Consider the following 21,323-nt stretch of genomic DNA (forward strand, 5'->3'; position numbering starts at 1 on the left):
GAATATGATGGCTGATGCAGCGGTCAGTGTAGGTGGACTTGAATTTCTCTGACACTGGCCATAGCACACAAAATGGTTTTAACATTCCAGATTAACTTTGTGTAAAGAGAGCAAAGTTTCTGCTTTGGAAGGCAATTCAATGCTTTACTAACTATGTTTAGTAAAACAGAGGATTTTCTTTCTCAGGCTTGTCAGAACTATTCTTGATGGCAGGCTCCCTTTGCCCATGATTTGGAGACCTTATCAGGGTACCTGAAATTGCTCCCTGTTCTGATGACGGGTTCAAGCTCTCAAAGCCATTGTTAACACATTGTACTCTTAGTGTTCACATGGATAGGAATCCACTAAATTCATCCTGCCTTTAAGGCTATAATTAGTGCACTGAACAGGCCTCTGAGGCTGCCTTTCAGAAGACTGAGGTGTATACCTTCCCTGTGTCTCCAGGGCTGAATTTGTTTGCCAGTGTCGGAGACCTCTCTGATCATCTGACACCAATGCACAGTGTGAGAGGTGAGCTGTGTTTTTCAGAAACCCAATACCTTAAGACTTAGTGGGTTGAAACAAGTTTGTCTTTCAAAGATTGACCAGAATGGTACAGCTTGGAACACAAATGCAACTTTTTCTGAGTGGCATGCACTTACAAAGCAAACAGACGTCTTCTGTGGCATGGGTAGTCTTGGGATACCAGGTCACTTTCAAATAACATTATCTGCTCTTGACAAAGGCAGTGGTCACTCTATATCCAGCATGGATTTACAAGAGATTGCAGGGAGTTAATAACTTGTTACCTTTGTGACGATAGTTCAACAGGCGTAAAGGTAGAGATAAGAATCTTTCATGGTTTCATACACAGCTGCTAATATAAAAATACTTATTGCTTAATGTGTTTATCTCTTATGTGTATTTTTGAACTGATTTCTCAAGGTTTTGCAATGGAATTTTGCCTCAGGAAAGAGAGATCTTTAATTTCAGTAGCATACCTTAGAAGAAAATACTTCCCAGAGCAAAAGTATTATTAGATGACTTCTTGGTGACATCATATCTTGCATCTAGAAGGGCTCAAAATAAATCTTGAATCTTAGTTTCAGAAAACACCATATCCATCACATAATTCTGTGATGCACCCAGATGTTGAGCTCTGTTCCCCTCTTACCCTCTCCATCATGATGATCCATCCATGTGTTTTTGCACTTGAATGTAGGGATATAAATTTGCTTTGATGTAAGATAGTCTTTATTCCATATGTTGCCAACCCCAAGTTAATGAGATGGCAAAGATAGCACAAAGTGATGCTGGGAAATGGGAGCTGTGGCATGGGAAGGAGCAGCATCTACTGTTTGAGCCAAAAATTCAAGGAGAATTGAAAGCCCTTGCTTTGCACCAGTGAGGTATTATAATCAGCTGAGTTTCAGCATCTTGCCTCTTTGAGAGGCACCATCTCCTTGGCTTCTGCACGGTTTCTTCTGGTATGTTTAGTCTCTAATTTAGAAAGGAAAAATACCAATTGGCATGTAATTCTAGAAAGATTCCCTTTTCCTGGTCTAACTCATCCTGTATCCAAATTGCACTGCACTGAAACTAGTCTCTGTTGCCTATTCACTGCCTCAAATCTTGAGGTTCTGACTAGTTACCATGGTACTGAATTTCTCTCTTGATTGTTTTCTGAAATTTTCATTTTGTTCTTTAATATTTTTGTGAAGTATTTACTGAAAAGACAAGAACCAGTAAAGGAATGAACTTGCCCAAATTGTTGTACTGTCACCAGTGGGTTTTTGTTGATGCACAAGTGATACCTTTTCATATCCATTGGGGAACAAATTGATACAAATAATCAATAAATTTCCAAAGGTGAACTTAGTTCTTGCAAAACATGTGTAGAATTACTTTGAGTTTGCTCTGAAATCTCAGCTTTTAGAAACATCTTCACAAACTGCCAATGCCTGGTCAGCACTGTGTAATCTGTTGTGTAATTATACTGTGTAAATATTATCTGTAGGCACACTGCTCTATTGGGGCACTGTCTGGTGTTGGATCTTCCACTGTAATAAGTGTAGTGGTCTTTATGTCAAACAAAAGACTTATGAGCTTTAATGCACTTAAAATACTAGGGGTTTTTCCACTATCCTGTTTAGTTTGTTGCTGTAGAACTGAATTACACTTTAGCCGTTAATTACAAACGGTTTTACTTTCTTCAGCAAATTATATATTTGTATTTAAACTTGAGTGGTTTTTTAAATCATTTTCATGTTTTCCATTTCTGTTACTGGATTTGACGATCTTGTAATAATGCTGCATTCATACGGAAAATACTGATTATGAACTCTTCCTTTAGGTTGCCATAAAAATAATTGACAAAACACAGCTGAACCCAACTAGTCTACAAAAGGTAGGTTTTTACATTTAATCTTTCAACTGTATTGTAACTTGTTTCATTTCACCACCTCCTTCCTTTAACCCTGAATGCCTATGCTAGAGAAGCTGAAGCATTGCATACCTTGCACACATCTGACTACTGTATTTAATAACTAGTTTTGTAACAGATGTTTTTGACAACCCTGCAGTTGTTCAAGATGAACTTGTACAGAACTGTAAACTGAGAAAAGAGTGGTATGAGCCACTTCCTTTGTCTCCTAAGCATAGCGCTAACTGTAGAGAGGAGGTTCGTGGTTTGGGGTCATGCCCCCATGCCTTCTTCATGTTGGTCACTTCGTTAAACTTACTATTATAAAGCTTATGTTCTGTCCTCTTAAACTGGCCTTGAAAATACTACCTCTGGACTGAAGGCCAAGCAGTATCTATGCCTTTCATGTAGTCTGCAGCAGGAAAGGTGATGCAGTTTTATGGAACAAATTGGGGCATGGCTATTCTGGTTTCTCCCCTCTAGCCTCAGATGTTTAATGTGCTGGTACAGTTGTATCGCCTTATCTATTTTAGTAAGTAGTGATAAATTCTACTCTTTCATCAAGGAAGCCAGTCTGCTTTGGAGTGCCCGCAGGAAGTACATTAAAATGTCACTTTTACCTAGGACTTTTCTAACTCTGTCCTTTTAAGTGCTGCAGTCAAAGGCTTTTTATTTACTTTTGAGTACTTTGATAAAAAAGCTCCTTGCAATATTTCTATTTGAGAGAATACCCAGAACTTACCTGCAAATGGCATAACCAGAGTAAACTGGAGAATATACACATTTGGATTTTATGCAACTACTAAAAAGATCATGTGACAAGATGTTTTTATCAAAATTAATGGTGCAAAAGTAAATTGGAAAAATACACAAGTTCTTACATTGTATAGTTTGGTTGAGAGGCAAAGAATAACCTATAGGAGAAATGCTCTGTTTTCTGGGCAGGTAGCAACTATCTATTGACTCTGTAGACTGGATAAAAATAGATAATGTGATTCCAGTTTTCTTAGAATTTTTTTCAGCTTAATCCCTGAGGTTATTGGTAATTCCTGGGTAAGCAGGGAGGAAATTAAAAGCAAATTAGGTAAAAAGATGGATTAGATAAAGTTGATTTGCGTGGCAGATCTGCACAACCTGGAATACCTGAAAAAATTGTTAAATGCTTGAAGCACTTGGAAGAGAAACAAAAGCTGTGTGTTAGGAAGGGAAGGGGTCAGGGCATGGGAAGAATGGTCAGAGAAAAGTAGAGAGGCCATGTTTTCAGACAAAAATGTAAAAGCTTAATTCTTCACATGGTGTTATCTTGAGACTGGGCCATAATGATGACTTGAGCTCCTACTAAGGTACAAAGCAAACCTTTTACAAGTCACAGGTGTTCAGTTGGTAAAGCCACATGCTGGAAACTGTGATTGTTGGCCCTTTGGTTCCTGGGTTTCAGCCTGAGCAGTGTCCAGTCATGTCTCCCTTGTAATTTCATTTTTATGTACAATTTATAAAATTAGATTATAAAATCTGATTTGTAAATTGGTCTTGTCTACCACTGCATTAAATGGGAGTGTGGAAGAATAGTACAAAATAGCAGGGTATAAATCAGATCAGATTTGAAGAGTGAGATTGCTCCTGTGTTCTCCTCTCTAAGCTCATTTGTAATAGGAGCACAGAAAAAAATTGGCAAGATATGTCGGTGTTCTCAATTCAAAAATTGAAAGTAATTTTCTTAAAATTAAATGCCTGCTTGTCCATATTAAGCAGAGTGAATGCACAGTGCATTACTTTACAAAAAAAGCCTTAAGCAGAATTGTTAAGCCTTGCCCCTTTTCCACCAGCACTGTCAGCAGTGCCATATCCTCAGTGCATTTGAAGCCAACTGCGCACGCGACCTGTAGCTGCAGGGGAAGCTAAGATGGAAGTGCTTCTGATCTTGCACTTCTGGAGAGAGCGATAAAATATTTGAGGTATGGTGGGGAGGGAAGGGCTGTGCTGAGAAGAGGGTGTGGTGTATAGTGTCTCAGCTGCGGTATAGCTGCATACCCTAATCATCCTTAGGTGGGGAAACACATGGTGATTAAGGCTGCTGGTTCTGATTTTTTTGTATTACATCTTCCACACTGATACTTCAGCTGCCAGAAAGAGGTTAACCTTGTTAAGGACTTGCTTTGCTTTCTGGAGCAGTAATTCTTGGTATGCCTTCGTGGTAAGCTCTGGGCGGCTGCGGTCCTGACAGCTCAATATTCCGCAGCACAGCTCTTTGGAAGAGTCGGGTTTCTTGTCTGCTGCTGAGGAAGTCTGTGGTGCCCACATGCAGCTACTCTTAACTGTTGTTTTAGGACCTAATTACTACTCTGCTGCTCTTGCTTAGTGAAGAGGAAACTGTAACTGGTACTTCCCTGCTTTGAAAGAAAAGGGAATTCTTAGAGCTTTTTTCCCATGCTGGTGGTGTTAGTCATAATTGCTGTTCTCCCCAGATATACTTGTGTACCCAGTTCCAGTGAATATCGGTCTCACTGGAAACAAGTGCTGATGCTGCACTAGTTCACTTCCTCCTAGAAAAAAAAAAAAATTGTTTTTTTTTCTTTTGAATTAGCAATGCCATTATATGCAAGGATTTTTTATCAAGCCTATATAATATCTCTAAATCACTTCCCATTTTCCTTTTTTAGAGCTTGACTCCTCAGCCAAATATTTGTTCATTATATGCAGATGTTTTGTCATTTGTTTGGGCCATTTTTTTCTTAAAGCTTTTTAGAATTCTTAAGCATCAATTTTAACATGGACTACGTCCTTTCTGACCATGGGTCAGTCCATATTTTAAAAGCTTCAAGAAAAGGATGAGAATTTAAAATACCCAGGCTTTTCTGTTTATAACAAGTATTTTCTCTGTTTTCAACTTGTGGTTTGTTTGAGGCAAACTTGTATTCTATAAAGGCTTCCTGCTTGAGCCTCCAAATTACACGTAGGGCATATTTCAGTGAGCAGTTACCAGGAGAAGCCTAATACACAGGCCAAGCTTGAGCTGGCTTGGGACAACATCTCAGGAAAAGTCCCTGCTTTGTGGGGAAGGAGGCTAGGGTATGCTGGTTCTCTGCATTCGACAAGTGTACTGACTTGCTTTTTAGCAAACTTTTTTCAGTATATTTGAAAGAATTTATTACTGAAACTCTTGAAATAGCTAATGCAGGGACACTTCTAATCTGTCTTCTGCTGTGTTCAAAGAGCGTTAGCTCAAAAGATGGGTCCTTCTTTCCCCCCACTCCCTTACTGTTTCAGATGTCTCAGCATAATAAAGTTCAAGTCAAATTGATCCAAGATTATTACTCAGTATGTGTGTGTGCTTCTATTGCTGGTTTGTTGGGTTTTTTTTACTCAGTTTGTCAGCTAGCAGCATTAATCAAATGTAATTCTTTCCCCATATCTAACATGGCTTATAGTCAAAGGACCAGACCACAACAAAGCTGAAACTCATTTGTTTGGCAGACTAAGGATGTTTATCTTTGACTAGAAACATACGTAGAGCTCCTGTTGATGGAAAAGGAGCCATTCAACAAGTTGGGAGTAGTTTTTAATCTTAGTATTAGAACATGAACTGATAAGCACTGGTTTCAGTTGATCATCTGCCTTTATGGTCTCATTATGGCAAGTAAGTTCCTAAAACTAAGAAAATAATTTCCTGTATTGAGAACCTTTGTGTTATGTCTTCTGATGTTACACCTCTGTGTTCCTGGGGCAGAGAACCTCAGATATGTGGCTGGCTGTCTGCAATGAATTTTACTGTGTGATGACAATTACTACTTCATTTGCTAGAAGAATGCACATAATATTTGGGAGGAATTAAATCAGGGAAACCTTTTTTCAGCATTCTGTGTGAAAGTTGTATGATGTTTTGCATTGTATTCCTCTGTCAAAAATAGACTATAATAATACAACGTCAAGCATTTGAAGATAACCCTGTGGAAGTTGCTCTGTGTCAAGATGCCACGTTTAACATTTGAACTGACTGGGGGAGCACAATCTGAAGTGCATTTATATAACTAACACTGTAATAAAGATTTTGGTGGTGGTTGTATCCTATTCTCAAGTATTTTTATTTTTTATTTCCTCTGAGACAAAACCAGTTGTTTTTTAAAAAGCTTGTTTCTAGTCACCCAGTTCAACAAATGGCTTATATGTAGAAGCTACTTTTTGACATGCTTCTTTCAGGTTAGTAATGCAGAGTCGTTGTCCTGTGGACCAGTGTTATATTTAGAGCAGCCCAAAATGTAGTATGAGCCTGACTTCATCGCATCAGAGCATCAAAAAGCACCGTGTGCTATGGAGGAAGTAGCTAGCTCCAGCCAAGTAAACATACTTTAAAAAAGTAATGAATATATTCATTTATATTATGATATTGTGAATTTTAGCCTCATTTTTACTGTCTTATTCTATTGCCCTTGGTTGACTGTTCTTGTTTGGTGGCACCAGTTATGACTACCTGTATTCCCATATTTAAGCCTATGAATGTGTGGGGTTTTTTTAGGTGGGTGAGGTGATGATAAATAGGCTAACAGCTGAATAACAGCCAAGGTCTTAATCTGTGAAGCAGTGGAGTTGCCCTTAGTGAGAGTCTGACCCAGTAGGTTTTATCTGAGTATTGGGGGTAGAAGATAGCAACAATCAGTTAGGAGTGAATTAAGCAAACTGTCTTCAAAACTTTAAAAGCTAACCAGAGGCTTTCAGTTATATGAGCTGTGATTAAAAGTATTAATAGAGTATTTAGAATATATTATACACCAGTTCAGCTGAACTGAATGAAAAAGAAGAAAAAATAGCTATAGATCCAACTGCTTTTAAATTTCTGATGATCAGAGATGGTGAAGTAGTCTACCTTGTTTAATTACATATGAAAAAGCTCCAGAAATAACATGGTTTTGCTTATCTCTCAGGGAGAAAAAGAAAACACGTATGTGGCATTTTTGAAACGCTGTTTTGCATGGCCAAAAATTTACTTGATCAGTCAATCCTGATTGCATTTAAGCAGCTTGTCATCTAGTGAAGTGTCGGGTGTAGACCTGCTTAAGGATAATAAGATAATTAAAAGCATTTAGAAAACTGTTTAGTTTTACTCTGTGTTCAGGTAGTGTGCCATTCACAGCTGGGGTAGTGGCATGGGAGAGGTCTGTTGGGCAGTGAAACGAGGATTGCTCCTCAAATCTTAGCCTTTACAGAAATATCAGGAAGCAGAGAATAGTTAGAACAACTGGCAATTTTTTTTTTCCTATTTATTTAAATTCTACCACACCCACCCCACATCCCCAATTTTATTTTAAGACAAAAAGGAATGAGGATTTTTGTTTTGTTGACTCTTTAGTTGTTTTCTGTTTGTTTCCTATGTTTCATGTTTTTTTAATTTTATTGAGTAAGTACACCTACAGATTTTTGAGTCGTTAGTAATACATGTAGACATATTAATTGTCTTCATTTTATCTGAAGTCTGACCTGAGGCAAATCTTGCAGCAGCACTTTTTGCTTCTTTACTGTTAATAACAGTGCTGTTATCTCTTATTTACAAACTCTTCTTTTCTCCCATGTCTGTGTTCCTGTGGAGCTGTGGACTTTCGTTCTGCTTCAGTCTCTTTACATTAAGCTCAATATGCTCTGTTACATTTCTGGTATTCCTGTAAAAGTTGGTGTTAGGTTTATAAAAACCTCTTGATTACTCCCCCTTTTTGAAGCATGCTGTTAGAAAATAATTGAGGCTTAAGAAGGTCAACCCTTTGGAGTCTTGGGCTGGCAGGGGGAGCTGCAGAGAACAGCTATGCATTTGACTGCCATATATATTTTACTGCCTAAAAGGATAATTCTTTGGGTTTTCTGAATATGATAGTATTTGCCTTTTTTTGGGTAAGAATTTTTTATCTTGTGTCTTTTCTGTGAGAGGAAGTGGAACTATTTTAGTTCATCTGCTATTAACCAGCTTCATTAAAAACAATGTTTTATATCTGGTAACACCCCCCATGGCATTTTTAGTATGACGCTTAGGGATTTATGTGCATCTTAAAACTCTTCTGCAAAAGACAGTTACCAGAGGTGAAAATAATTAACAGCTGATCAGTCGCAGACTTTGCTTTCATTTGTGGTTTGTTAATGTCATTCCAATGTTGTTGTCCAGTTGCAAGAACGTGAACTTTATGTGATAGGCTGTGGAACTCTTGAAGTTAACTACTCAAGCAAAACCCTCTTCACATGGGTATTTGTGTTAGGGCAGGGCGGGGTGGGGGAAGCAAGATCCTTACAATCGGTATGTGTTCTCTGGATGCAGTGCTGTTGATGTAATATCATGCTACAGCTTGAAACGGGCAATGATACTCCCTCACCACCCATCCTGTCAAAATAGATATGCTGGCATGGGCAAGGGAGCTGCAGCAGAAAACTTGGAGTGTTTTTATTTGAGGGACTTGTGTGTTTTGTGAGATTTTTCTGTTAAATTTGTTCCTGGACCTTGTGTGTCAGTCTGGGCTAACACCAATGCTTGCATAAAGAGAAGCAGTACAGTCTTTGTTGCATGGGAAGGTGGATGGTGAAGAGGGTGGGAGCAGGCGATACCTTTGAGACTGTATCCCTGAAGTAAAGGTGTTTTCTTCTGTCTGCTGGGGTCAGGAAAACACTGTTTGTATTCAGCTCTTAATTTTGGCAGGTATGTTCAAGTGTGTTGTACTGACTGAGCAGCGTTGGAGGCTGGTTGTCTGCCAGTGTTGTCAGTGGAGCTGCAGGGACAAACCCAGGACTAGATGCTGCTGTGTCTCAGTTGCCTTGTAGGAACGTTTCTGAAGGGCCGAGGGGGAGCCTTGCCTCCCCATCTCCCCTTGAATCTTTCTCTTTGCTGGTGTAGTTGGATAACACACTTTTTGTGCAATATAAGCAGCTGTTTTTTCACCTGTGAGTTCTGTTGTAGCACAGTAATTCCATGACTATAACAAAGCACTGAAGAGGGATGAATTCATACCAGTAACATACTGCAGTGGTCTTCAAAAGGAGCTCTGGTGGGGCTTCATGAAACTTTGGAAACAGTATTTTCTGTGAAGGAGGTGAAAGATGGTGTGAGATGTACTGGTGGACAGGAACTGCGTAGGTTGATAATGATCTTCTGGCCCCAAAAGGCTGTGAACCACTGAGCTGAGATCACTTCTCTACTAAACTATCTGGAGCTCTTTATAGGTGTTTTCAGGTTTTTGAGGGTTGATTTGTTTGGGGAGGGATGTTAAAAGAAGCAGGCACTCAACTCTTTCCTCCAGTAAGTGCTTATTTCATAAACTTCATTGAAATGCTAATAGTAATGTTTGCCCTTTTTTTAAAAAAAAAAAATATATCAAAATGATCAGGCTTTAGGAAGAACGGGTGTTACCTATTTCATTAACTTATTTCATGTTTTATATTTATTTCAGCTCTTTAGAGAAGTAAGAATAATGAAGATCTTAAATCATCCAAATATAGGTACCTTGTTTCTTTCACATAATTTCCACCTCTGGAGAAATTTTAGATTTTCTGCTGCTAAAATTGTTGTAGTATGAGTTTAAAAGATGATTCTGCACTAGGGTGTCAATTTACTGTAAAGTAGCAGTAATAAATACTTTTTCAGATCTCTGTGGGTTTTTTTTAAATTAAAAAAAAAAAAAAAAGCAACCCAAAAAACCCCTGGTTTGGTCCCTTTGCACAAAACTACTATTTGCATAACTAACTGATAATTTTGCTCCTTTTGAGTATAGTACTGATTTTGACTGAATTCAGCTCTCATTCAAAGTAAGTATATAGCAAAACCAAGAAGTGGCCAAGAAATTGTTCCGGATTGTAAATTTAGATGATGTAGTATTGTTAAGGGACTGTCAGCAATCTGACTGATAACTTACTTGTCACCATATATCCCAGTTCATTGCATAAAAATGGCTATTGCTTATGCTCAAATGTGTGGAAGTTCTGCTTAATTTAGTTGCTTTTCCCTCGTAACAGAAGAAAAGTACTGTTTCTTGAGAAAACTATGTCCTGTATGAGTTGACCGAATGTGTTACAATATTTTCCATTAGACAAAAAAAAAGTTTCTTTAGGGTGATAGTCTGATATTATCAAGCAGCAAGCAAATAGGTGTTTTTTTTCCTCTGGCACAATTCTCTGTGGGGTTAACATAATACTTCTGCAACTAGTTAATTGATTAATAAATGGCTTTCTTTTCTAGTGAAGCTATTTGAAGTCATTGAAACCGAAAAAACTCTCTATTTAATAATGGAATATGCAAGTGGGGGTAAGTACTTCCCTGCTGTGATGACACATGTAAACAAATTGCCAGGTGGGAGAAAGCACTTGTTTTCTTTGAAGTTTTGCTTTCTTTTTCAGCAAATATAATACTAATAATGTCGTGGTAGTCTAAAATATTAAGCAAAATCTTTAATGTTCTCTGGGACTTCTTTGGGCAACATAATTAATTATAACTTGTAAAACCAGCTTCTGAACTTACTGCAATTTAGTAACATTTGCTTTGTATACACAACTCAAATTTAATGGGAATCTTTATTTGGCCATCAGTTGTTCCTGTTTGTAATAAATGTCATCTTCTCCTATTGTATTCAGCTCCTTACTCTGGTGTCCTATTTTGTGTAAGATTTGGTAAAAACATGTTCAGATGAAACATTTTTGTTTTTCTTTAACTGTTGCTTTCAAAAGCAGGAGTGCTGCAACTTCTGGTTTTTAGATGTTGATGACATTTGACATATCTTAATCACAGACCTTCTACTGTCAAGAATTGTTAGGCTTAGCCTTAGGCCGTTTTAGGAGGAACTTAAACATTTATTCCTGATTGCAGAGGGGGAGGGGAAGGTGCACATCATGCAGTGTCAGATATTTTCACCAGAGATAGAATTAAGGTATTCAGGCTTAACTTACTCCTTGCTGACTAAAACCTAATAGCACTCAGTTTGTCAGTGTGACCCTTTAGCATCAGCAACTGGGAATATTTGAGACTTTTCTTTAGTTTGAGAGGGAGATAGAGACTTCTCTTCAGAGAAAATCAACACTGAATTCTGACTCTGAAGTTAGACTACCTGAAGTTTAACAAATTACTGTAAGTCAAGTAATGATTATCTGCCTGCCTGTGTTTTCTTCTAGCAGCTTCCTAAATGCTCAGCTAAGATTTGTCTAAACAGGAACAAAATTGCTAAAATACTGTTAAAAATGGCTAGTACAGGTGTTTGTGGAGGCATCTGTGTCCTGTTTGATGGTGTTAGACTTAGAAATGAAGTCCTATTGCCATCTAGTGATTAGCTTCTAGGAGGTAGAAGGGCCAGTGGTTCTCTAAAGCAGTGAGGATCTTTCTCAGAGTAATCGAGATACACATACTGTACTGGTCTAAAAGGCTGTGAGCAGTACGCTTTGCATGAGCCATGTTGTGCAAGACAGGAATGGCAGTTAATGTCAGCTGCAGGCATCAATTCCCCATGTTTTCTCTTTATCAAGATACTGGTCATGCGTGATGCATATGAACTCTGTGGCTGCAGGATGAAAGAAACTGTTGCTACAACTGCAACACTTTGCATAAATTTGGGCTAATTCTGTCTTTGGTGTCATTTTCCCTGAATTATCAAGAAGTGTTCAGGTTTGTTACTTCAACTTTTTTTAAGAAACAGCTGTGAAATACAGCTGAGAGAGTTATCTGAGTTCAGTATTTAATAATAACTACAGAGGGAAGTAAGGCTATGTTGTAGAAAATCTTGATGTTCCCTCGGATTGCTCATTGTTGCTTTTCCTTCCGTATGAATATGGGGGTTTTATTCCAGTCTGGGGGAGTTGCTTCTTTTCAGAAATAAGTATGGAGTTACTCAGCTCTGCCCTTGTGAGGTAGCTATCTACAAAACAACGTATTCTTGCTCAGTAGAGAATATTTAGATATTTGATCCACTTATAAAGTTTTCATTAATTTTACATATTAGTGAAGAATTTTAAAAACTGCGTACTAGTCTGTTTCTAGGAGTTCTTATGTAGGTGACTATTGGTTTTTAGTAAAGAAAACCTCCTTTGTTCTCACAAACATGTCAGTGTTTCATGGGCCAGTTGGCTGCACTTAAAGCTCAAACATTGTAGTCTTATTGATGTGTTGTAAAATGACTGGATCGATTAAAGAGAAAAAACCCAAAACACAACAGATCTTCAGTACTGCTTTGATAATCTCCTTTAGTCCTTCATAGCTATACAACACTGGGCTTGTTCAGGAGTAATCCTTCTCAGTGTATCTTGCAGATCTGATGGTTGTGTGATTGATTATTTCAGTGTGTCCTGCTGTGCTCGCTGTTGCAACATTCCTTGTGGGTACCTCTTCCAAGCCTAGGTTAAAGACAAGATTTTTGGGGTTTGGTTAGAACAATTTTATACACATGCACAAAGAAAAATTCTAGTGCTACTATGACAGTATTTACAAATATCATCAGATGTTCTCATATATGAAGCTATTTTTTGTGGTGCAAAATAAATTGTTGTGAGAAAGTCTGTGAATGTTCATTTACAAGACAGAAGTATGCTGCTAAGTTTCCATGATAAATAATTGGAAGGAAATGGGATTTTTTTGTCTATATCCAGTCATTCATTAAGTCTTATTATTTTCTTGTTTAAGAGATGACAGTGTAGTAATTGCATAGCAGTTGTGTCTTGTTCTTTTGAGCCAACCTGTAATCATAACCTTGAGGTACAGTCATTCCAGTGAAGCTGCTGTGGGCAACTGCTAGAGAGCAATCTCTAGAGTCTGAAATTGGCATTAATCTATCTCTTTATTGAATTGTAGGGGAAGTGTTTGACTATCTGGTTGCACATGGAAGAATGAAGGAAAAGGAGGCTAGAGCTAAATTTAGACAGGTATGTATAACATCAACTCTTCCCACCCTCCTTTTTAATGCTGAGATGATTAAAATGGCTGTCCTTTGCATTTGACTTCTTGCAGTGTTCAGCATGTTGTAGACTTGTAGCCCTTAATGAGAAAGAAGCTTGGGTTACAGTAGTACTTGGAAGGGGCTGGAAGTCCCTTCAGTGGTGCTAGTTTCCTTAGTGTGCTGTGTGCCAGGGTGTCCAGGAATGCCAGAACACAGTTACTGCTTGATTTGGAAGTGTGTCTTGTTCCAAAATGCATTTCCTCTGGGTTGATTTCATATATCCTTAGTTCAGCTGGTCTGTAACATTTTGGAAGTTATTCAAATGTAACAGGCTACAAGCAGGCCAGTTTCAAAATGCAGGCTATGCATGTTACAGGGACTCATCCACATCCATCTGCTTACATGAAAATATGCAGTTTAATTGTTGTTCTAAAAAGTCATGGAAAAGTCATTTCTAGGCTTGTTACTTTAGCTTTTTAAATGATGAATAAACTAGCCCCGCAAAAAAATTTAATTGATCTGTAAAAAGCATTTCCATTTTACAGTAGAGCAGTATTGGATGTAACCAAATATTTTTGCATAACTAATTTAAATCTCTGCTCTTGTAGCATCTAGAGTTTCATTTGCAGACCCGACTGGTCTGATATACTTCGTTTCCTGCTCTTGTGCAGAAAATTGGTCACTTTGATAACCTAGATAATGTGAAAAGTATCAAAATTATGCTTGCAATTAATGACACTTTAAAATAATGAATAGGGACAAGAATGTTTTATTGGATGTTGTGTAGTGGTTTTAAACTTGTGAATTGTGGCAATGATGTGGCAGTGAGTTTCACTGTTTCAAGGGGAGGCTTCGATAGCTTCACTTCTTAAGTGTAGCTATACAAAAGGAGAAGAAATTTTATAGAGTATATGAGACTTCCAGGAGATTGATTAATGACTTTCACAAAATGCCTTGTAAAGAAAACTTTTACACTTCTCTAGTGTGGGCAGTGTGACTGAAAGGAACAACTAGGGAACTAGGAAACTGTGCCACAACTGTTTTGCTCCCTCTGTCTCATATGGTAAGAGTTGTGTGAAAGCAACATAAGCAAAAAGCTCAAAAGTAGCAGTGAAAGTAAAGAAAAATAGTAATGTATTTAACCCAACATAAGGAGGCAACAAAAGTGTTTCTGAGAAATCCTTGTTCCTTTGTTTTCTTTCATCTCTTTAAATCTTGTATTTAGCCTCTTCAGTCTTTTTTTTGGGGGGGAAAAAACCCCTGAACCAACAAATTTACCAAAAAAACAACAAACAAAATTACTCCAAAAAGGCAGCTGCAGACTTTATATCCCCAGAAGTGATTTGTGATTACTGGGGTGATACCACTTGATAGTAAGGAAATTTTTTTCTTCCTCTTTAACATAATCTTACATATCTTCTGCTGCTGCTTCCCTCCCTTTCATATTCCAGCAGGTAGAGAACTTTCCTTTGTGATTGAGGGTTTCTGGCATGTGTTTCTGTGGTATGTTGGAGTAGATGTGATGGATTGTGGAGCAGTCATTCCCACTTCAGCCCTCTCTTCTAAATCCCAGGCTGTTGCCTTGCTCTTTGTAAGGCCACTTGAAGAGCTTCAGAGTAACTTGAGAGGATTTGCTGTTCTTTCTCAGATGTGAATGTTGAAAACTTTTACTGGTATGGTTCTCTGCTCTTTGTCCTCAGTTTCTTTTGTCAAGAGCTGTGTGGAAAAAGATCTTGCAGTAATTCCATTGAAATTGCATGTTTGTTCAACAATTACCTACTTTTTTTTCCGATAATTTGACTCCCCTTTAAGTGAAAACTTGTGGAAACAGGTCAAACGTGTTTTACAGGTACACTTTTAGTGCTTAATTTTATGGGAAAATGTGGGTAGTACAGGATAAATGTAACTTCATTTTTCAAAAACAAATGTGAAGGGAAAGAATTTAAAAGGTAGTTAACCTGCTGAGCTGGGCATTTGACCCATCAAGAATTGAATTTAGGTACTTCAGATGCTGAGTGTTTTCTGAACTTTGGTAGACTAAATGCAGTTTGTAAGGATATATAGATGGCCTCACTTGAATCCACTGAAATACACAGGAGTATGTTTTCAGTTTCTTCTTCTAAGCCTTGTCTCCTGATGCAGGCACCTGTGCTCTGTCTGTCCTCCCTCAACATCTGACTTCCCAGCTACTGAGCACAACCAACTTTAGAGGACCTTGATTGCAAAGATGGGAGGCTCTAGAGAGTTTAAGAAACATGAGTGCCTGGAAAAAGAGAATCCTAGTAACGACCCAAGGAGAGAAACTATAGCAGGAGCTCATTGCGCTTTGCTTTGCTTTTGCTTTGCTATGCTGTACTGAGCTTTGTGCTCAGTACAGGCAACTTTGATCGGAGTTTGGCATTTGTTAGACACTAGGACTCTGGCTGTGGGACAGTGTCAAAGGAAACTAGATCTTACTGGGTTTACAGGTCATAAAACTATTCATTTCACCTTACTGTAGTCCCAGAATAGCTTCATATAGCTTTTAGCCATTGTTGGAGGGAGAATGCTCTCTGTAGACCTTTTATCTGATTCAGTGCAGCTGTTCTTATGTTAGATAGAGACTTATGACATAATAGTTTGGGGTTTTTTTTTAATTTGCTAACTGGTTTAACAGACAGTGGCTCTCTTTAAACTGAAGAAACAGTTGTGCCCTGGTATTGAGCTTAGTTCTTACAATAGGTTGTATTATATCTTGTTTTCAGATCATGTTTCTGCTTTCAGTAGATGTGATTTCTGGATCAAACACTTGTGTTATATCTGAGGAGGCACTTCCTCTCTAGCAGGCAAAGAGCAGAATTTGGTAATTCTTCCCTCTTTGCCTGTTAAAAAAAAAAAAATTTTTTTTGGTCCATTTTGTTACGCATACTTAAGGTTTTTAGCAGGAAATAAGAATGTCAAAGACAGTGATCGTGTTATTCCAGTCACGCTTGACAAGGAGCACAGGGGAGGGTACAAACACTAAAAATACAGCCATGGTTTGCAGTTCTCCATTTCAAACTCCTTTTGTGCAGCCATGTGTGAGAAATTCAAATCCAGAACATTCTGCATTCTTAATGTCACCTTGTTTTTATTCCTCTCTTACAGGCTTCCAAGCAGTTCAGGTTTGATCTTACCATCCTTTTTCCATAGAAAAATCTGCCCATCTGGATAAGAATTAATGCACAATGGGAAGCCAAGACTGAAGGCAGAGGGTCTCCCAAAATTCATGTGTATTAATTCCTTCTCTTTCTTTACTGCAGCCAATTAGATCTGGCCTCCTTCAGTCTTCCCACTCTTTCCTTGCAGAAGCAGTTTAGATTTTTTAATGCTGGTAGATGTTAGGACAGATCTTGCAAAATAAAAAATCTATAAAAGACATCTTACTTGTGTATGTTCCAGTTAAGAAGCGAAGTACTCATGGCAGTGTGGAAGGTACCTTGAGAGGTCATTTGTCTATCCTTTTGTCATTTAATCCTTATGAAGAATTGTTTCTCTGCCTAGAGATAACTTGTTTCAACTTGTTTTTTAAAACCTATGATTATACAGATCTTTGAAATCCCTCCCAATGCTCCAGTTGTTACCTCTAGCAAAAAAAGTCTGCTGTTTCTTCCCTCTCCCCACCTGCCAAGCGTCAGCAAATTTCTCACACTCAAGTAGACTGGGGATGAGGGGGCTGTCAAAGGAAGCAGTGATGAAGGTAGAAGACAAGGGAATCAATCCAGTGCAGCCATGCTTTGTGCTATTTTTCATTCAGTTACGACTGCTGTTCTTCAATTATTGATGTCATACACATTGTATTATTTGCCTTCCATTTAGATTGGACTAGCTTCTGCAGTCTCTGTGCTATCCTGTTGCAATGCAGGGTAGTTCAAAAGCATCTCCAAAGGAAACAACTGATTGATCATCTGCTAGACCTTCCGCTCTTAGAGTAAAAGCAGTATAGAAGCGAGAGGTATAGTGCTGTGTCTCTGAGGTTTTTGTCATGCCATCAACCTTGGAGAAGCCCCTGCAGAGTGAGCTTGTGACTAGCACTAAAGCAGTGGTAGCAGAGAGGAAAGGAAGGAGAACCAAAAGGGTGGTACAGGTGGTAGCGTGGGAGCACTTTGGCAGTTTTGGTAACTGTAAAAAGCTGAACTTGGAGTCTGAAAGAGGGAGCCAATACATAAAGGAACAAGCAAAACCAGAATGAAAGTGTAGGAAATGGAAATATTTCAACTTTCCATAGACTGCTTGGTTTCTAAGGTAGCATTTTACACATGTGTGGCTAATACAGGAGCGCAAAGGTCATAACATTGGTGCTTATGTTTCAAATGCAAAATTGACTGGTAAGTCAGTTCTCTGACCTACTTTACTTTCACCGACTAAATACTAGGAGAAAGAACATTGCTTCTTACCAGTACAGGAGGATTCTTGTACTAAGCTCGGCAGTCCAATCACAAGTGGGGTTTTTTTGGTAGCAGTAGTGATATCTCATCTTTCTGTGTTGGAGATTTTCTTAATCTTGAATGAAGAATGGAAATACGTTTATTTAAGCATAGTGATTACAGTGAGTTATTTTTACGTGCAGTTCCACTTAATGAAGTCATAACATCTGCCTCAATTCTGACCACGTATGCATGACAATAAAATATATTTGACCACATTTGTGATCAGGTAACAGTAAGACTTTATCCAGCTTTTCCATACATGTAGAGTTCTGCAGCAATGCTTGTGACTCTAAAGCAATGTACTAAGACACTGTATTGTGCAAATAGCTTATAGTTTTCTATATGAAGCAGGAAAAACTTGGTATTTGGAAATTGTGATGGAAGAAGTTACTCCGTTACACTTGAGAGATGGAGTTTTTTCCACTGAGCTTGCTATTCTTGTACAGTATACAAAATACAATAAACCATATGCACTTAGGCAGCAGATCTCTGTCAGATGCATAGTTGCTTCTCACTGCATAAGTTTTGACAAACAAGCTGCTTTTTCCCAGTAGTTTCTCCAGTAGCTAAGCTCATTTCTTACCTTTTCTCTCCATGCTGCAGCATGAAAAATCACCTTTGGAGAAGGACTGGAAGACGTCAGTCTAGAGGGAAAGCTTTGATAGCTGTATACAGTATTGGAATGGAAATACTTCACTAACCTTTCTGAAAGTCATTGCTTTTACTGGTCTATAATTAGCCACACAGGAAAAACAAAATCCCCTTTCGAGTCTAGTAGAAACCATATAGATCAAATAACAAACACCAAAGTTATTTAGCAGCTTTTCCCCAAATATGCTGGTTGCTGTAGTAGCTGGTTACGTAGCTCTGAGTGAATGAGTACATGTCAACTTTAGTAATAAATGTTGAACTTTTTGATTAAAAGTCCTGCTTCTTTGAGATGTCATTTATATAATTGGATTTGTTTTCTATCCAGATAGTATCTGCAGTGCAGTATTGCCATCAAAAGCATATTGTTCATAGAGATCTCAAGGTGAGTAGGAAAAAGTGCATGAAGTGTGTGTGTGAACTTCTGTACCTGTGGGTGTGATCTTTATTGGACTGATAAAATGTAGTGTATATTAAGATTTCGGGGGGGGTGTTTTGCATGTGTTATAGCAAGTTTTGAAAATGTTTAAAGTGTAGAACCATGTCAAATATAAGGAAGAGGATTTGTAAGGCTTTTAAATAAAGAAATTTAATGGCTACTGGAAGAAAGCCTCTCACCCTGTGGTCAGATTCAAATCTGATGCAGGTCAGTGTTAACTGAGAGATCTTTTAGGAAAAAAAAATAAATGGTGGTTTGATTAGAGGTATGACAAGTTTTAGGCCTGAACAGGATGAATTCCCAGTAATGATGATGAAGCTGAAGTATGGCTTCTTTGTAGCTTGGCATGAAATTGCATATCCCTTAGCATAACAGCTCTCATAGTTTGAAGCTATTGTACAGAGATTTTTAAAATAGGGGATGTGTGAATGATAGACTAGAGCAAGACCTTGCAAGAAAGGGAATGGTAACAGATGTTTCAGCTTTTTTCCTTTTAAGAATGAGTAAGTTCTTCTTACAAACCGTTCTTTCTCTTCCAGGCTGAAAATCTATTGCTAGATGCAGATATGAACATTAAAATAGCTGACTTTGGTTTTAGCAATGAGTTTACAGTCGGAAATAAACTGGACACCTTTTGTGGCAGCCCACCATATGCTGCTCCAGAGCTCTTTCAAGGGAAGAAATATGATGGACCTGAAGTAGATGTTTGGAGTTTAGGTGTTATTCTTTATACTCTTGTGAGTGGATCCCTTCCTTTTGATGGACAGAACTTAAAGGTGTGTTTTTGTAGACATACTGGGCCTGTTTAGATAAAGTTTTAAGTGATTTTCTGCTTACAACTTACTGTCTCTTTCTCTTCTGTTACCAAGGAACTTAGAGAAAGAGTGCTAAGGGGAAAATACAGGATTCCTTTCTACATGTCCACAGACTGTGAAAACCTCCTCAAACGTTTCCTGGTGCTAAACCCAACAAAAAGAGGCACTCTAGAGGTAATGACGCAAATAAGGTGCATCAGAAAGCTAGAAATCATACTTTGCAAACTGTATCTTTGAGTTGTAACTTACTATTGTCATACTGTTCCTGAGTAGTTTATTTGAAGTGGGCTCGGGGGGTGGGGTGTGAGTAAAGCATACAGCTTTTCTTTTAAATTTTGTTTATGGGGGTTACAAGAGACCTTACTCCACGGTTACTTTCAAAGTGAGTGTGAGACTACAACTGCATATGTCACACAACTTATCCTGATGGTTACCTTGTGGATTTCTGCATTAATAGATGATCCACCAGCACATTTTCCACATTTTCAAATAATAACTGGAAGTGTTGGCTGCTAGGTTATGATGTTGCCTTTTGTCTGCATTTTGTACTATCATGGAGGAAAAAGACCCAAACAATACTGGCTTTCATGAACTTCCATAGTTGAGCCTGAACCTACTAGACTTGTCAGAGGTGTCACACTGCTCCTGGCCTGTGTTACAGGCTCTTAGCTTTCACTGTGTGCCAGAATACAGCTGATTGCAAAACAGCTTGGCTTGATGTGCATAGTTGAGTAGGTGCTGGGGCCTGTTCTGGAAAAGAAAAATTAGAAAAGGCCTTAGTGTTTGGTAGATAGGGGAGTTCTTTCAACAGCTCATTTTCTTTGCAGATAAGCGTACTGCACTAACAAACCACTTTCTTTTATAGCAAATTATGAAGGACAGGTGGATTAACGCAGGGCATGAGGAGGATGAACTTAAACCTTTTGTTGAACCAGAACTAGACATCTCGGACCAGAAAAGAATAGGTAATCGTGTATTTTTCAAAATATGATACTGTTTGCATGATGTGGGTGGTTTTGTTTTTTTCTTCCACCACTCTGTATTTGATTGCCATTTGGAAAAAGTAACTAATCTTTTAATATTGATATTTCATCAGGCTTCTCACACTTAATTGTTTTGTTTAATTCTTTAAACATGAATTTCTTTCTCTTGAACTTAAGCACTCAGCCAGCCTAAACATCAGAGTGTTTCTGTTACTTACAGGCTGTGTGTTTGTTTTTAGATATTATGGTAGGAATGGGATATTCTCAAGAAGAAATTCAAGAATCCCTTAGTAATATGAAGTATGATGAAATCACAGCTACATACCTACTGCTAGGAAGGAAATCGTCAGAGGTAAGTACCATTCTTACTCATGCAAAGAAACAGAGGAATCAGAAAGTGTCCTTAGCAAAGTTAGAAGCAAAAATTGTCAGTAACTATAGGCATTGCATTCCTGCACAGAAGTTCATTACACCTAAAATCACACTATTCTAATCATCAGTGTCAACTGTCTAAATGGTACTGGGATTTTTTTTCCTCACTCTGCTCAGAGTCAGTGAACTCTTGCCTTTAAGCTCTCCAGAACTACCCTGCTTGCTCAGCAGTTACTTCATCTGAAGGACTGTGTATGCCATTTACTGTCCTGTCTAGTCTAGGAGATCAAGTGTGACTGTGCCGGCTATAAATATTAAGAGAACCAAGGAGCAGAAC

The 21,323-nt window shown here is 38.2% G+C and overlaps 1 protein-coding gene across 25 annotated transcripts in view; it reads left to right on the forward strand.

Moving 5' to 3' along the window:
- The window catches only part of MARK3 (microtubule affinity regulating kinase 3), a 63,992-nt gene that overhangs the window by 17,183 nt on the left and 25,486 nt on the right, over positions 1–21,323 (forward strand). For 19 of the 25 annotated variants that reach the window (XM_074908712.1, XM_074908715.1, XM_074908713.1 and 16 more), the window contains 9 exons: positions 2,333–2,386; positions 9,820–9,868; positions 10,605–10,670; positions 13,197–13,267; positions 18,706–18,762; positions 19,356–19,592; positions 19,686–19,805; positions 20,497–20,596; positions 20,854–20,966. In XM_074908712.1, the coding sequence (XP_074764813.1) occupies positions 2,333–2,386; positions 9,820–9,868; positions 10,605–10,670; positions 13,197–13,267; positions 18,706–18,762; positions 19,356–19,592; positions 19,686–19,805; positions 20,497–20,596; positions 20,854–20,966 (867 nt within the window). Of the gene's footprint in view, positions 1–2,332; positions 2,387–9,819; positions 9,869–10,604; positions 10,671–13,196; positions 13,268–18,705; positions 18,763–19,355; positions 19,593–19,685; positions 19,806–20,496; positions 20,597–20,853; positions 20,971–21,323 lie in introns of all 25 variants that reach the window. The other 6 variants (XM_074908734.1, XM_074908736.1, XM_074908733.1 and 3 more) reach the window with 4 other exon arrangements.

This window comes from Athene noctua, chromosome 6 (genome assembly GCF_965140245.1).
Source record: "Athene noctua chromosome 6, bAthNoc1.hap1.1, whole genome shotgun sequence".
Taxonomy (NCBI): Eukaryota; Metazoa; Chordata; class Aves; order Strigiformes; family Strigidae; genus Athene; species Athene noctua.